At 43.0% G+C, this 16,764-nt stretch overlaps 1 protein-coding gene across 10 annotated transcripts in view; it reads left to right on the forward strand.

The window, feature by feature from the left end:
- The window catches only part of SIPA1L2 (signal induced proliferation associated 1 like 2), a 231,930-nt gene that overhangs the window by 149,808 nt on the left and 65,358 nt on the right, over positions 1 to 16,764 (forward strand). For all 10 annotated transcript variants that reach the window (XM_043925427.1, XM_043925426.1, XM_043925431.1 and 7 more), the window contains 3 exons: positions 2,035 to 2,138; positions 12,150 to 12,307; positions 15,924 to 16,500. In XM_043925427.1, coding sequence (XP_043781362.1) covers positions 2,035 to 2,138; positions 12,150 to 12,307; positions 15,924 to 16,500 — 839 coding nt within the window. The remainder of the gene's footprint in view (positions 1 to 2,034; positions 2,139 to 12,149; positions 12,308 to 15,923; positions 16,501 to 16,764) is intronic.

Below are 16,764 nucleotides of genomic sequence, written 5' to 3' on the forward strand. Positions count from 1 at the left end.
CATACTGATAGTTGAGATGAAAAGTTTAAAAATGCTTAATTTCTGAAATTCATCCTTTAGTATAGGCTTGGGATAGACAAGCTATGACCACATTTCTGAAAGTGTTTCTCCCTCTCCCCCTCAGAATTGCACTTTTCTTTTTTCGTTGCAATTTCCTGCATCTGAAGCCCACTGACCAGACTCTTAAGCATCTGTCAGCATTTCTCTTACTGAATTTTAAACATCGGAGTAAGTGTTGTAATGGGAGTCCTTGAACCTGCAGGGTTAGTTCATCCTCTGACCTTCACTATTATTTCTTCATGGAAAGAACAGTCATCGTTCTTTCCTGACTAGGCTGCCCACTTCCAAAGCCACTTTCACAGTCAGGATCCCAAGATAAGACAGTTGAAATGAAGGATTACTCCCTAAAAAGTCCTATGGAAAAATAACAAATATGCATCTAATGAATAGTTAAAAGAGAAAATGTCTTTATTTGGTGCCTAGATAGTATACAGCTTATTAGATGAATATACTCTGACCGTCTGCAAGTTGATCTGCCAATATCCATAGATAAAGATTCTACATACTCCCCTTACTCATGAAATTGCCTTCTATGACTACCTTTTCAGTGCAAGACTGTATATTTTTTTTCTAGAGGATTTTCAAGACTATTTCTGAATCGGATATAAATGCTGGAAATACAAAAAAATTACAGGCTTTAGAAAGAAAATAATAAATGCTCATGAAGATTGTTATAATGTTTTTAAAGTAAAAAATTTTTAATTTCAGATTTTAAAAGTTAGCCCTAGGTAACTATTTAGAGTTTTCCTAATAAGCCCAGTGGAATAAACTTCATTTTAAATAATATTGAATGGTATTGTTCCTTGTTCTTTAAAATGTGGAAAAATAGATATAGGTCAAGGATTCAGAAAGACAGAATTGCTTACCTCTTAATTTCTGTTTATCTTTTTATCTTTATCCAGATGCAAGGTGGTTCAAAACCCCACCCTAAAATCATTACTTAAATGTGTTATAGTCTCCGTGTTGGCTTGGTGTCTGAAATTCTCAGTGAGGTAATCTGTTGATGATACAGATGGGTCTTGAATTTGCAAAGAATCATTCTGCTTTTGAAAAGATGAATAGCTGTATGATTAACAGGGATTCAGATGTCATAGTTTTTTAACATGTGTCAGTGCGTAATATACAGCAAGAGATCTCATTCATTCTCCTTGGTCTTAATCATGGGACTGCATCGTCGCATTGCCTGTTGAGAAGAAAAGAAAATTAGTTCCATCATTCGGTAGAGAAGTCCTTAATATCTTTTGTCCTCATTTCCATACGAAGTCAATCCTGTTTCATTTCTCTGAGTTCTGGAGGGTCAAGTGCCCAGGAATAACTAAGAATTGACTGTAAACACACACACACACACACACACACACACACACGCTGGAGGGTCAAGTGCCCAGGAATAACTAAGAATTGACTGTAAACACACACACACACACACACACACACACACACACGCTGGAGGGTCAAGTGCCCAGGAATAACTAAGAATTGACTGTAAACACACACACACACACACACACACACACACACACACACACACACACACACACACACACGCGTGCACGCTATGGGGCAAGGGCAACTTCTGGCTAGCTCAGCCCCATCTAATAATTGCACCCAGACCTGCACCAGACCATACCTCCTCCTCTTCTCATCACCTGTACCGCTCGTGGCAGAAGCATCTCTCCCATCTGGGTCATCAGCCCTGGGAAGGCAAGAATGCAGAAGATACAAGAGGGGAAACCATGTGTTCAGTCAAAAGCACGTGTGAGAGCAAATGAAGAAAACCCAGGCAGCGGCCATGGGCTGGAAAGTGGGAGAAACTGCCTGGCGTGAGGGCAGCAGGGCCGCCACCGAGACACTGCTCCTTTGTAGTTGGGCCGTCTGTTCTTTTCAGTTGGATGGCCTTTTGTGATAATGACCTTCTAAGTGTTGAATTGCTAATCTGCAGTGGCCTGACTTGTTGTAATTAATCTTTGTTTTCAGCGGATTCTACGGGAACGCACTCGCTGTACACGACGTACAAAGACTACGAGCTCATGTTCCACGTGTGCACCATGCTCCCCCACACGCCGAACAACCGGCAGCAGGTACGGCCTCCCCGCTACTTCCACCGCACGTGCCAGCTCCAGGGCCAGCTCTTTGATGGTATTAGTGTATCCAGTTTGCAAAGAATTGCTAGGGTTTTTTTCTTTTTTTCCTTAAATGGCATTAATAATCTTTGACTCTTATCATTGGGAAACGTTTGGGCTTTAAAGTGATTATTACCGCACAAGTTTCATTGCACTTTTTTCTTACAAAATTTAAATGCTCTCCCACACTCACCTGGATTGCTTCCCAAGCAAAACCTTAATGAGAACCAGTGTCAGCTGTATTAATTACAAATCACAAAAAAGGCAACAGATGTAACCTGAACTTTGGTTTCTGCATGTGGGTAGATAAGTTATTGTAAGAAAGTATGTTATAACTCACTTGTGGCATTCTTTAATTTTAGGAGTTTGATTATTTTGGGGGGCAAACCCAGAGTTAAAGCAAAGTTTGTTTTCATGTCTAAGAAAACTTCGTTTTCCTAGATGTTACTTAACCACACTCCTTTGCTCTAAATTAAAGCACCAAAGACTACATAGTAGTTGTTCAGTGAGTGTTTGTCAAATGAATGAAACTTAATTGTTGCAGAGAACTTGCCTTTCTTTTTTACATGTTTGCTGGGTGCTCATGAAATTCCATGAAGGTAGTCAAAGGATGCTTCTTTCCGAAGAGGCTACTTGTCCTGTCCCCAAGTGGCAAGAGCCACCTTAGATCCCACAGCCAGGAAGAGAAGGAGGTCCCGGGGCCCCAGACTCATTTGTCCTGTTCAGGGCTGCAGCTCCTCTGTTGATTCATCTTCTTGCAGTAACTGCTAGATGGGTTTTTTCTTCCTAACACTTGACCTCAGCCTCTTGTCCATCTTGTATATTCTACAGGGTTTTCTAGTAATCCGAGCTCTGCCCACTACCTTCAGAGGATCTATCTTTTGATCACATGTCTATGTTTTTTATGAGATGGAGTTATAATCCCTAGATCACATGTATGAATTTATATACATATATTGTAAACTAAGGGATTTCCAGCTCTTAAAACATTTATTTGGAATGCCATGTGGACTCACTAGATATTAAGAAGCTCAATTTAGACCATGTAGTTGTCCTGCAGATACTTACGAATCATCCAGTAATTAAATTCGGGGCGAGTTGCTGCTCAGAAATGTCATAGGGCTTAACTCAGACCCAGAGAACCTGTCAGCACATTAGTAGAAATAGAACGAGTGCCTTATGGAGCATTTGAATCCTAAGGTCCTGCCAGCTCCCTTATTACCTGAGTCACTTTTTTAAAAAAATTATTTATTGACTTGGCTGTGTCCTACTTAGAGTACTCTTGACCTTTTGTTGTGGCGCGCTGAATCTCTAGTTGTGGCATGCAGGCTCAGTAGTTATGGCCTGTGGGCTTAATTGCCCCATTGCATGTGGGACCTTAGTTCCCCGATCAAGGATCCAACCCACTTCTCTGTATTAACCACGGGACCACCGAGGATTCCCTGGTGGACTCCACACTGAATCCACCCCATTGTTTCTCAGATGGCAACCTCTGGAATTTCAAAGCTCATTTCACTTTGCTCTTATCAGAACTCAATACTAGATTCTTCTACCCCCTTTTTATTGAACTGTAATTAAAATGGTGGTTTTATGAGTTCTTTATACCTGACTTTCTTTCACTGAAACTATCCCTACACACAAAAATGTGAATGGAAGCACAGGGGATGGGGAGTGGGATACATGAGTGCTTTCAGCTTCCCAAATGGGAGATTTAAAAAAAAAAAAAAAATCCCTTGCATTGAGACAGTACATCACACACTCTATAGCCTAAAGACTTATTTGGTTCCATTTTCATTTTCTTTTTTAACTGGAGTGAGAATCCATGGCATTGAATAAGTTATGCTGATAGATTAGAGTTAGAGAATTGTTAAAAAAAACCTGTTTTGCTTTTTTCAGTTGCTCTTATATATATGGAATATGTATGATCTTATATGTGGTTCATTGGAAAATTTACATACTCAACATAGGTAATCACATAAAAAGGATGAGAATGTAGGGTGTGGGATAAAAATCACTGGACTTGCATTCTGAACTTAACCGTGGCCAGTCACTTGTCTTGTGGCCTTGACAAAGATCCTTAGTCACTCAAGAAATGTGATAATTATATACTGAGGATGGAGAAGGAAATGGCAGCCCACTCCAGTGTTCTTGCCTGGAGAATCCTGTGGACGGAGGAACCTGGTGGGCTGCTGTCCGTGGGGTGGCACAGAGTCGGACACGACTGAAGTGACTTAGCAGCAGCAGCAGCGTATAATGAGGGTGTGGTCTAGGTGGCCAGTCGTGGGTGCTTGGAACCTTATGCTGAGAAGGAAGGAGTCCATACCCAGGCTCAAACAGAAAGGATGCTGTATTTTTGTGCTGCCTTCCAAAGGTTTGGACATGAGGAGGTTTGACACACATGAGTATATCTGCACAAAATGATACATAACATCTTTCTCTTGGTGTTAGAATTCTGTGATTCTAGGGCTTTCTGTGAGGCTTCCTCCTTCTAGGTTGGAAAAAAGCTTCAGCAGAAAAATATAGTTCTTAAGAGCAGGAATTCTAGAACCACATTTCCTAGCTACTATCTTTGTGACCTTGGGCAAAATTTTCTATGCTTTATTTTCTTTTATTGCTGAAGACAGAGACTTTTACTTCTTCTCTTTCCTGAGTATTGTATGCATACAGGGGCATGCCCAGAATGCAGAGAGCCATCAGTTACCATTTGTGGGATGAATTAATGAACGTTTCCTAGTTGATAGAATCAGAGGAGTTAATATGTATAAAGCACTTAAAATAGTGCCTGGCACACAGTGTGCTCAATAAATTTTGGGGGTTATTACAATTTATAACTTATGAGATATAGAGGACAAGTATTTTAGATGACTTAATTTGCATTTCATCTTCCTGTTCCAGTCCTAAAGATTTATTATGAAGAGCTAAGGCCTGAATAGCTAAGAAAACAAGGGACTAATTTATCAACAATTTCAGAAAACTCTTTTAACTTTGATACTTAATATTTTGCTAATTGTGAGTTGTCATCAGAATATTCTGGTCATAGATCAGTGATGGCTCTGTGCAGTCTTGGAACATGGACTTTTCAGATTTCTTGTGGGTTGTGCTGCTTTGCCGTATCTCTCACCCACCCAACCCGTGCCCACGGATTGTGTTAATACCAAGGGCAGAAGTGTCTAAAATGACCATCTGGGCTCATGAATGCTCTTTGAGGCCACAGCTTAGCACAGTTTACTGTCTGTACGTGAATTGTGCCTCTGACGTCGGCCTCATTAACACCATGATATCTGTGACTATTTAACTGGTCCAGACGTGTCTACATCACATAGAATTTCTTATGTTTGTTCTTATAATAAATCAAGCTGAAAGCTTATTCCAAGATGTAGTAAAAAGTATTTAGAGAGTTCACCACAATTGCAGAAGAGTTTAATCTTTGGAATGTCTGACTCTTACAAAGAAAACCTTGCCAGACCTTGGGAGTGATGAGGAAGCCGATTCTTGAATGTTTTCCCTCTTCAGTGAAGTCCCCCACGTCTGTTTGGCAGGCAGTCCGCTTTTCCCAGGGCTGTCTCCCCTGGGCTTGTTCCTCTCCCACTTGTCCTATAGACAAACCATAGTTAAGCTATCCTGGGGTGTTATCAGTGGAAAGATCCCCACAAGTTAACTTCAGACTTCACTTTGGCAGAGACACCTTTTTCTTCAAGCTAAGTATATAAAGCATAAAGGTAGCATGGTCCTGGCACAGAGTAAACCTCCTTTTTTTTTTTTTTAAATGCTTTGTAATGTTAGAACTGCTCTGCTTGGAAGGGGTATCTGAGCTCCATGGAGGACCCTAGGGAAAAAGGCCAAACCCCTGGGTTTCTGAGATTCCATCTGAAGAATCCTGGTCTTTTTCTAAGGATGGACTTGACATCTACAGAAGTAATAGCGACAGAGCTTCTTAGGCTGGAACCCCTTCACCATATAATTTAGGCACGTGGTCAGCCCCTGCCTTAAAAGGTTTGTGTACATACTTCTAAGTTCCTCATTGCTACTGCTGAGGGAGTGAAATGAGAGTGTCAGTCACTCGGTCGTGTCCTGCTCTTTCGTGACCCCATGGTCTGCAGCCCACCAGGCTCCTCTGTCCATGGCATTCTCCAGGCAAGAATGCTAGAATGAGTTGCCATTTCCTCCTCCGGGGATCTTCGAAACCCAGGGCTCCTGCATTGCAGGCAGATGTCTTTACCGTCTGAGCCACCAGGGAAGCTGAGGAACCATTCAGATCTTAGAGGACTCCACTGCATTAAGTTCTGTACAAGCAGGTCCTGACTGCTCTTGCATTCACCTATAAATAGTTGTCTAGACTGTTTTGGAAGCGTAAGGTGCTCATTCAGCTTTTCATGATTAGCATTATTCCCAGGCCAGAAAAAGGGATATATACTTATACAGTAAGAATTAGTGCTTTAAAAAGGGGCTGGCACTACTCATTTTCAGAAGAGAAATACTTGTATCTTCATAATCATTTCTTATCTTCACTTTGTTATTGAATCATTAAAAATCCACGTTCATGGTTTGTTTCTCCATTTCCAAAATGGAAATGCTTCACTGGTTTGTACATTTATTGTACAAATTATTGTACATTTATTCTCGTTGTTGGTAAAATATTGTATATAATATTTTTACATTCGTTATATGGTGAATCAGCAAATGCATCTTTGAAATGGCTATTAAATTTGGTATCTTCTTGCTGATCTGAGATCAGAGTGGTTAATTGTGGTCACTTTTTTATGGGAGTGAAGAGGCAAGGTTTTCCTTCTTTAAGTATAGATCCTCTGTATTTATATGGTAACGTGTGTGGGTTTTCACTCTCTTTCTTATTACTCAGACTACTATTTCATGTTCACTTTTTCCGTTTCATTATACAGGAAGCTCTATAGATGTCTCTTAAAAACAAAAGGGGCATTCTAAGCACTGGTACATGCTTCTCTGAGTGTAGAGTCTATGGGTGGTGCAGTGTTTTGTTTGCATGCGTGTGTGTTGTGTGTGTTTTGTGTGCATTGTGCAAAATTAGGGGAAGTCTCTGAAGGAGGAGAAGCTAGCCCTGCATGTAAAGAGGAGACACTTCTATAAAAATTATTTGGTGGCACTGGGTCTAAGTTGCAGCATGAGGAATCTTCAGTTTCATTGCAGCATGTGAGATCTCTGGTTGCAGCATGTGGAATCTAGTTCCCAACCAGGGGTGAAACTTCCCCTCACCCCCAACTGCACTGGAAATGCGGAGTCTTAGCCACTGGACTTCCAGGGAAGTCCCAGGGGCAGACACTTTCTAAGCAAAGTTAGCAAACAGAAGGTGCCTACTGCAGCGACTAGCAACAGGTGGCTCTCTAGAACAGGGGTTGTGACCAGTCAGACTGTGGGAAGGATCAGGCCAGATCAGTCTTTGTCAGCCCTGCTCAGCCTGCCGGACTTTCCGATGACACCTGAAGGACTGAGATCCAGAGTTTATGATTGTTTCTTTGAGTGGGAATACATTTCATATTTTGCTCCCTTCTGCACTCATCTCTTTGAATTTCAGAACTTGTAATCATTAAACAATGCAGTTTTCTCTTTGAAATCATGCTCATTTTCACCTGTTTGCTTTTTAAGACAAGAAACTCTCTCTGGAGATCTGCCTTCTCCAGTCTCAAATTAAGCTTTCGCATCACTGACATCTCACCTACTTTCTCTTTCTTATGTATGTGTAGCCTCTTCTCCCCTTTCTTCCAAAATTAGGTGTAACGTGTTTTGTTTTTTGTTTTCCTATCTTGCTAGGTTTTTTAAAAAAGAATGTAACAAATGAACCTATTTGCATAGAGGCTCGTAGATCTAACCAGGTTCAACTTTATGCCATTTTTGATGCATACGAGACTGCCTAGAGATTGTTTGTTTTCACTTGCTTCTGGTTGTTGCACCAAGTTAAAACTGGACCTGTGAAACTCTGAAATTCATTCAAGGAATTGAAAATTTAAACCCACAGGTTGCTATTTCTGTAGTATCTGTATGCTTTTTCATCATAGAATTGGGTGAAGAATCACATTTTCACTTCCCTTGTCATAACAAGAGCTTATTCCTGCCTCACAGCTTGAATCCAGTGTTGGGAATTTAGCAGAACTGACTATGTAAATCTAATATAATATTTATTAACTCACTTTTTCAGTTGAAGACACTGAGTTGGCAGTCTTGGCGCCAAGCAAGTGTTAGGAGCTTCTTATGTCTAGAAAGACCTAGAAGACGCCATCATTCCTTAATTCCTGAAATAGTGCCAGGGACCTCTAAGTGTCTAGCAACTTGCCCTCCTGTCTGGACCACTGTGGTCTATGTAGGCTGCCACGCCCTTCCCCTTCCACTTCCGGAGTCCATTCTACAGAGTTTCATTGACCAATTACAACAGGATATAACTAACTACTAAAGAGAACCCTTACCTTTATATAGGAAGCCCAAGAATTGCTTAGGCTAATTAATGTCCGACAGTGACTAATGTTTCTGAGAACTTGCCAGATGTATTACTTTAGTCTCTGAAGAGATTCAGGTATCCTGTTAATGGGCCAGGTGTTCGTTTTCTTGGGCTATTCTCTACAAAGAGCTTGAGCTGTTATTTTCCTCCTCTTAATGAATCTCCATGTTCCCCACCCCCACTTTTTTTTACAAAATGCATTCTGTGACCATGGGTAGATTAACCAGAATTTTAAAAATATTTCTAGCCCATTTTACAAAGCAAGAGAATACATTTTTAGTGGTAACAAATCTGTCTACCATTGCAGGAGATGTAAGAGGTGAGGGTTCTATCCCTGGGTCAGGAAGATCCCCTGGAGAAGGACATGGCAGCCTACTCCAGTGTTCTTCCTAGGAGAACCCCGTGGACAGAGGAGCCTGGCGGGCTACAGTCCATGGGCTCGTAAAGAGTCAGACCCGGACTCTGAGCATCTGAGCACAGCCCATTTTATGAAGCAAAAGAATATGTTTAAAAAGAGACAAAAGCAGACTGGCACATTATCAAAATAACTAGCTTTAAATTTTCCTTTAACTTGGGCTTTAAATATTGTGCTTCCCGAAGTGAAGTATGGGATTGGACCCAACATCTTCCTTCAGAGGGGAGAGAAATGGGTAGGAATAGCTACCTACAGTTCACTAAGTAAAGCGCCAGACCACCCCGCAAGATTAGCCAGGAGGGTGTTCACTGGGGAAGAGGGGCCCAGAGTCCCCCCCGTGTGGCCTTGGCCACCATGAGCCCTATCTTCTCACCCGTCTGAGAATCCCTGTGTTTCGAAGAAAGTACAGCATAAGCCACTGTATCCGTGCTCAGCAAGTACACTGAACACATTGTGAGATATTTTTGTTTATTTTTTTAAACTTTTCATTTGTTCCTGAGTTTTCTTGTCCTATTACAGTACATGTAAATCATATGTTACAGTTATTGGGGAGACGAGGGAAGAATATCTTAGCCTTGTACCATTTTCAGCTTCTCGTGGTGGTGGTTTTAGTTTTTTACTTTAATAAGTTTTAAAATGTTCATTTGTTTCCTTACTTATTTGACTATCTCGGGTCTTACTTGTGGTGCGAGGACTTGTCGCAGCATGAGGATTCATCATTGCGTCTTTCGGGACCTTTTGTTGGGGTGCTTGAACTCCTTCTAGCTGTGGTACGTGGGCTTAGTTGCTCTGTGGCATGTGGGATCTTAGTTCCCCAACCAGGGATGAAACCCATGTCCCCTGCATTGCAAGGCGGATTCTTAGCCAATGGACCACCAGAGAAGTCCTCATTTTATTTATTCTATTTTTTTTTTTTTTTGGGCTGCACCACTTAGCATGTGGGTTCTTAATTTTACGACCAGGGATCAAACCTGAGCCCCCTGCAGTGGAAACGCAGAGTCCTAACCACTGGACTGCCAGGGAGTCCCATGGTGCTTGTTTTAGATATATGTCCCTGCCTTCCTTTCTTTTCTTTCCATGAAATGTTTATTGTAGCTAACATCTGTGTCCACAATTGAATGGGTAAATAACACAGTGAATATATGACTAGTTTGCTACTGATTTTTTTACATGCTTCTGAAGTGGCACCTCATACTTAAATATCCAGCAAACATATTTGAAACAACAGATGGCTCATTAATGGGTATTAATATATCTTTCAAAACTTCACTTGGGCAGCAAAACGATTTTCGTGTGTTTGTAACTTTAACCATCAGGATTTAAATAGGAATTTTCCAGCATATGAATCAGCAATTTAACTGGCAAGCAGTGAATTCTGGAAGAATGGACATTTCGTTCCCACTTTTCCAGGACTTTTATCATGCTAAAGCACAAGTCAGGGGCCTGACAATGAAATCCTTTTTGTATCTGAGTTTAAAAGGTTTTAAAAGTCGAACTTAATGCTCTTTACAGTGAAGTATGTTCTGTAGGTGCCAAATAAATTTGAACACAAGCTTGTTGCCTTTGTTATTGCTCGTAAAGAGAGATTTACTACCTGAGATTACCCTGTTCCTGCAATGACATCACCGCCTCATGTAAGGATTACTGTCTCTATGAAAACCGAGGATCACAGACTCTGTGAGCACAGATCCTAGTGGCTTTAGGTGCATCAGCTTATGGGGTGTATGGGTTTATCGGCATGGATTCGGAGGCGTTCAGTGCCTTATTGTGCAGTATTGCGTGGCTGTGATTGTGTATTTGTATCATTTGTTTATTCCCATTGGGTAGGGGGTGTCTGCTGTGTCCCAGGCAGGCCATTAGAACCCAGGAGACAAGAACTCAGTCAGACACGTCTCCTGCCCTCCTGATGATTATGACTTGATATAGGAGAAGTAAGCCAAGACTGAAAGAGGACAAGACAGCTAATGTTGTTGCCTTGGGCTTGGAGTGTGGGTGCAGGGCATGCGCAGTGTTGCCAAGAACATTTTTCCTGGTGTTGTGGTAGCTCGGACCTGAGTGATCTAGGAGAGACTTGGGGTGAAGGGGGTGTTCTTGGCAGAAGGAACATCTCAAGTAAAAGTGTTCAGTGTTACCGCTATGGGGTTCTGTCTCTTCTGCTGCATATGTCATTCATTGGGCTTTCCAGCTCTTAATCCGGTGGATTCTGTGTTTCCAACATACATTTTTATAAAAGGCCAGATTTCGGTTAATCAGTTTGCAAATATTAGGCACCAAAATAACAGCCTTCTGTATTGTTTGTAAATTTTTATATATGTATTTCTGGCTGAGCAGGGTCTGCGTTGCTGCACAGGCTCTCCTCTAGTTGTGGCGAGTGGGGCCCACTCTCTAGTTGCAGCACACGGGCTTCTCATCGAGACGGCTTCTCTTGGGCGCATGAGCTGCTGCAGTTGCGGCCGGCGGGCTCAGTAGTTGTGGCTCCCGGCCTCTGGAGCACAGGCTCAATGCCTGTGGCACGTGGGCTTAGCTGTTATACAGCATGTGGGGTCTCCCGGATCAGGGATGGAACCTGTGTCTCCTGCATTGGCAGGCAGATTCTTTACCACGGAGCCAGCAGGGAAGCCCCCAGCCTTCTGTATTTTTGTTGCAGAAATGCACGTGTCTGTGGAAGCACGGACACAGCTAGGCCCCTGATGGACAAGTGGAGGACTTGGAACCACCGTACCTTCCCTTGGTTGCCATGCCATTTCCTGCCTTTAAGTTGGCGAGCTTAACCTACAAATCTCCTTAGAGTGATTTTAGCTCTAATGGGCTATTATTTCAGGTTTAAAAAAGTGATAAAGATGAAAAAGGGAGAATGACAGTTACATTTTACAGTAAAAGATGAACTTAAATATTGAGGCTTTTCTCTTCATTGGTCTTTCATTGTGGCCACATCAAGGAACCCAAACTTCCTAAGAACAACTCTGCTTTTCTAAAACAAACTCCTTGAAATTGAAAGCTGAGTGCATTGTATATATTTACATATCTTGTTTTTACAGAAAACTTTGTCTGTAACTCTGTGTGTGTGTGTTCACTTCCCTGACTGCAGCTCCTGCGGAAAAGACATATAGGAAATGACATCGTGACCATTGTCTTCCAAGAGCCCGGAGCACTTCCTTTTACTCCGAAAAGCATCCGGTCCCACTTTCAACACGTCTTCGTCATCGTCAAAGTGCATAATCCATGTACCGAAAACGTGTGTTACAGGTGAGTCAGCCGCCCCTGGCGCTCCATGCTCCCAGAGTTGTTCCAACAGGTCCTCTTTTCCCTAAATATCTTTGTTTTCCAATTATTCTTTCTCAGCCCCTAATTATGCTTTTTTCTTTCTCCCTAATTACATTTCCCATAGTCATCACTCAGGTACTTTCTGTAGGAAGTAATTGCCTTCTTCCCACTTTGAAACAGTGAGATTCCTAGCAGCTCAGGAGTGTAGGTGACACCTTTCCTCAATATTCAGGACGTCATCCAGCCCTGCCACGCCATTGCTTGGTTGATGGCAGCCCCAGAGGTGGATGATGGGGCCACGTCAGTGCTTCCCTGAAAGAAACATATGGTGGTGGTGCAATATCTCTTCTTGTCCAAGGTCTTGGAAACACCCACATCTCTGGGGCTCTCAAGATGGGAGTTTGATGCTTTGGTACTTTCGAAAGGCCAGCCAGGTGCCCAGGAATCCCAGGATGGTCTGACGGGGCCTGCCTTTCCCCCACCCCTGCTCTTCCTCAGGAAGCAGATGTCATGGAAGCGCCTGTCTAGTGGGGTGTTGTTAAAAGAGCGGGTCTCTCACCTGAGTGAGGATCCAGTTCTCCTGCCGTGTCTACAACTTAGCTTATTTTTGTGTGTTAGTCGCTTAGTCGTGTCTAACTCTTTGCGACCCCATGGACTGTAGCACACCAGGCTCCTCTGTCCATGGGATTCTCCAGGCAAGAACACTGGAGTGGGTTGCCATTGCCTTCTCCAGGGGATCTTCCTCACCCAGGGATCAAACGCAGGTCTCCTGCGTTGCAGGCAGATTCTTTGCCATCTGAGCTATAGAGAAGTCCTTATTTTGGGGGCCCTTCAATTCCTTCTCTGAAAACTAAGGATAACAGTATTGACTTCAGCGTGTAGTTAAGAAGAATGAATAGCAGGAATTATGCACGACACGTGTTAGCATCCCTGGTGCTCATGCTGAAGCAGTGGCCACACTTGAGCTGCCTGCTGGGCCTGGGTGGGGACCAGGCCTGGGTGTGTGCGAGAGGTGGAGGGGCCTGTGGACTGTGGTCGTACCCTCCTGGGGGCAAGGATGCTGGCCTGTGTGTTAGGTGCTGCCAGCTTGCCTCCTTGCCCCCAGCCCCTAATGCCCTCTCCATCCGCATGGTTCTGCTATGATGATTCTGGTTTACACCTTGGTTTACAACCCCTAGCCTGAATGCTCAGAACGACTTTTTATTTTTAAAAGTGATATTTGAAAAAAAAAAAAAAAGAAAGACATCTAGCCTGTATAAAGGATATGCGCTTAGTTGCTCAGTCATGTCCAACTCTTTGTGAACCCATGGACTGTAGCCCGCCAGGCTCCTCTGTCCACGGGGATTCTCCAGGCAAGAATACTGGAGTGGGAAGCCATGCTCTCCTCTAGGGGATCTTCCCAACACAGGGATTGAACCTACGTCTCCTGCATTGCAGACAGATTCTTTACCATCTGAGCCACCAGGGACGATATGTCTAAATCCAATAACGTTAGTGCAAACATGCTCATTTCACTTATTCTTCTGGGATCTCCCCCATGAATGGTAATTATAAAGAATCATCTTAAATGAACTTCCCTAATGGATTGGAAACATGAGCCTAGGGCGTTCTTGTATTTGGTGTTATTTTATCTGCTGCTATTTTTAGGTCAAATTGGGTATTTTTAATTACTTTCTATTTTTAGTTTATTCTTCTATCATGAGGTGGTTGATTAGCACAAAAAAATCTTAAAAGATAAGTAATACCTTTTCATTTTTATTTCTTTAGAGCTTCCTGGGTTTAATTAGATTACTGGGGAGCAGGGATGCCTTTGATATAGATCTTGCTTATAAACAAAGTGGCTTGCGTTATGTTTTCTGTGGTAAAAGATAATGTATAGGAATGGTCCAAAGACAGGGTCATTGCCTTTTGAGAAACCACATGTTATTGCTAAGTTATCATTTACTAATGAGGCTCAAGTGTAAAGCAGCGGCGTGCTTCAAGGTTTTAAAAGTGCCTCATAAACATTCATGGGCTTCCCATGTGGCTCAGTGGTAAGGAACCTGCCTGCCAATGCAGGAGACGTGGGTTCGATCCCTGAGTCGGGACGATCCCCTGGAGGAGGAAATGGCAAGACACTCCAATATTCTTGCCTGGAAAATCCCATGAACAGAGGAGCCTGGCAGGCTACAGTCCATGGGGTCACACAGAGGCGAACATGACTGAGTGCACACACAGGACAGAGTTTGCTCATCTGTCCCAAAGACAGGCAGTCCTTCCCTGTCCTTTCATACTAGCTGAGCCTGCCCGGACTGTCTTCTAGCTCATCTTCCCAGAGACAATTAACTCTGCTAAAGGGTGTGCAGGTTACGGCAAAGGTGGGAGATCCCTGGGGACTATTTAAAGTCTCTTTAAAGTCCCACCGGCTACATCCCAGAAGAAGATTTCACACCTGTTTTCATTTCTTAACTCATTTCTTCCAGGATTTTCTACAGTGAAGAAAGTGAAGCATAGATGACTTCCTTTGTTTATCTCAACACAGAAAATATCAGCCTGAGCAGATTGGGGTTGGTTCTCATTCTTGGTCTGCAGAAGCTGCTCAGTAGTTGGGGAGTAGATGCTGGGGTGGGGGGGTTTATTCTTTCACTCACTCCAGTCTTTCATCTGCTAATTTATTAATTCACTCTTATTCCAAAACAGATTTGAGACAGTGAAAGCTTCTGTCTAATACAAGGGAACATTATTGGTTTTGCCATATTAAGATGATTGCTATCACTCTATGTTTGAAATATCGTAAAACTTTATTTCCATAAAATCTTCATTTAGACTTCCAAAATGTGATCAAGTGAGCGTTTCCTTAAAAAAAGGGATATTCAAAAATTTTGGCTCTATGAGGATGGTCACTGTGCCCAGTAGCTGGCCAGCAGAGCGGATCTCACTATCAGCTGTTGGAGGGTCACTGCCTCTCAGTGGTGATCAGCCACAGAATTTAAAGAGCGCCAACCTGGCTACACATCCATTGCCCTTGCCTTAGTCAGCTTGCACAGTCATGGTGCAAACCAAAGAACTGGTAGGTTATATGGCAGACATTCATTTCTCTCAGTTCTGGAGGCTGCAAGTCCGAGGTCATGGTGTTGGCAGGCTTAGTTCTCCATGAGGCCTTTCTTGTGCCTTGCAGATGGTCATCTTCCTGCTGTGTGTTCACATGGTCTCTCTTCTGTGTGTCTGCATCTCTGGTTATCTTTCTGTGTGTTCATGTTTCATTTTATAAGGACACTAGTTAGATTGGATTAGGGCCCACTGTTGTGATCTCATTTTGACTTAACTATCTCTTCAAAGACCCAGTCTGCAAACACAGCCACTTTCCCAGTTACTGGGGTTTTGGACTTCAGCATACAAATCTTGAAGGGAGGCTACTCAGCCTATAACTCCCCTCCCGTGCACCTACTAAATTTGAAAGTTTTGCTTAAAAACAAAGAACAACTTGATATCCAGAGGTGTGGAAAAGAAGAGGCTGTGAAGTATATGGCTTCAGTTGAAAGTGTGGTCAGCAGTTACATTTCTGAAGGTCACTGTTATGGCATCGCAGTTCAGCTTGTTTCTCTTTTTCCTCCCTCAGCGTTGGAGTTTCTAGGTCGAAAGATGTGCCACCATTTGGTCCACCAATTCCCAAAGGTGTAACTTTCCCCAAGTCAGCAGTATTTCGGGACTTCCTTTTAGCGAAAGTCATCAACGCAGAAAACGCAGCCCACAAATCGGAGAAGTTTCGAGCGATGGCCACTCGGACGAGGCAGGAGTACTTGAAGGACCTGGCGGAGAACTTTGTCACAACTGCCACCGTGGATACCTCCGCAAAATTCAGCTTCATCACTCTGGGCGCCAAGAAGAAGGAGAAGGTGAAGCCCAGGAAGGATGCCCATCTGTTCAGCGTAGGAGCCATCATGTGGCACGTTGTGGCGAGAGACTTTGGCCAGTCTGCGGACATCGAGTGTCTCCTTGGGGTTTCTAATGAGTTCATAATGCTGATCGAGAAGGATTCCAAGAACGTGGTCTTTAACTGTTCCTGCAGGGATGTCATCGGGTGGACATCTGGGTTAATGAGCATCAAGGTGTTTTATGAACGAGGAGAATGCATCCTTCTGTCCTCAGTGGACAGCTGTGCTGAAGACATCAGGGAGATTGTCCAGCGCCTGGGCGTAAGTACAGGTTTTGTTTTTCCACCACCCGTAGGCCTTCAACTTCATATTCATAGCTTCTGCTGTGGAAGTTCCACCCCAGATGTGTTACCTGGGGAAATACTCTTTCTCTAGGTAGAACTGAGTTTAAACACTGTGTCCTTGTGAGCGGTTGTCCCTGTGAATCCATGAATGGTGGAGAAGCATCCATTAACAATTGACTAGAGATGAGAAGTGAAGCCAGCTTTCCAAAGGGAATATTGGGACTTATTTTTATAGTATTTG

The sequence above is a fragment of the Cervus elaphus genome, chromosome 15 (genome assembly GCF_910594005.1).
Source record: "Cervus elaphus chromosome 15, mCerEla1.1, whole genome shotgun sequence".
Lineage (NCBI taxonomy): Eukaryota > Metazoa > Chordata > Mammalia > Artiodactyla > Cervidae > Cervus > Cervus elaphus.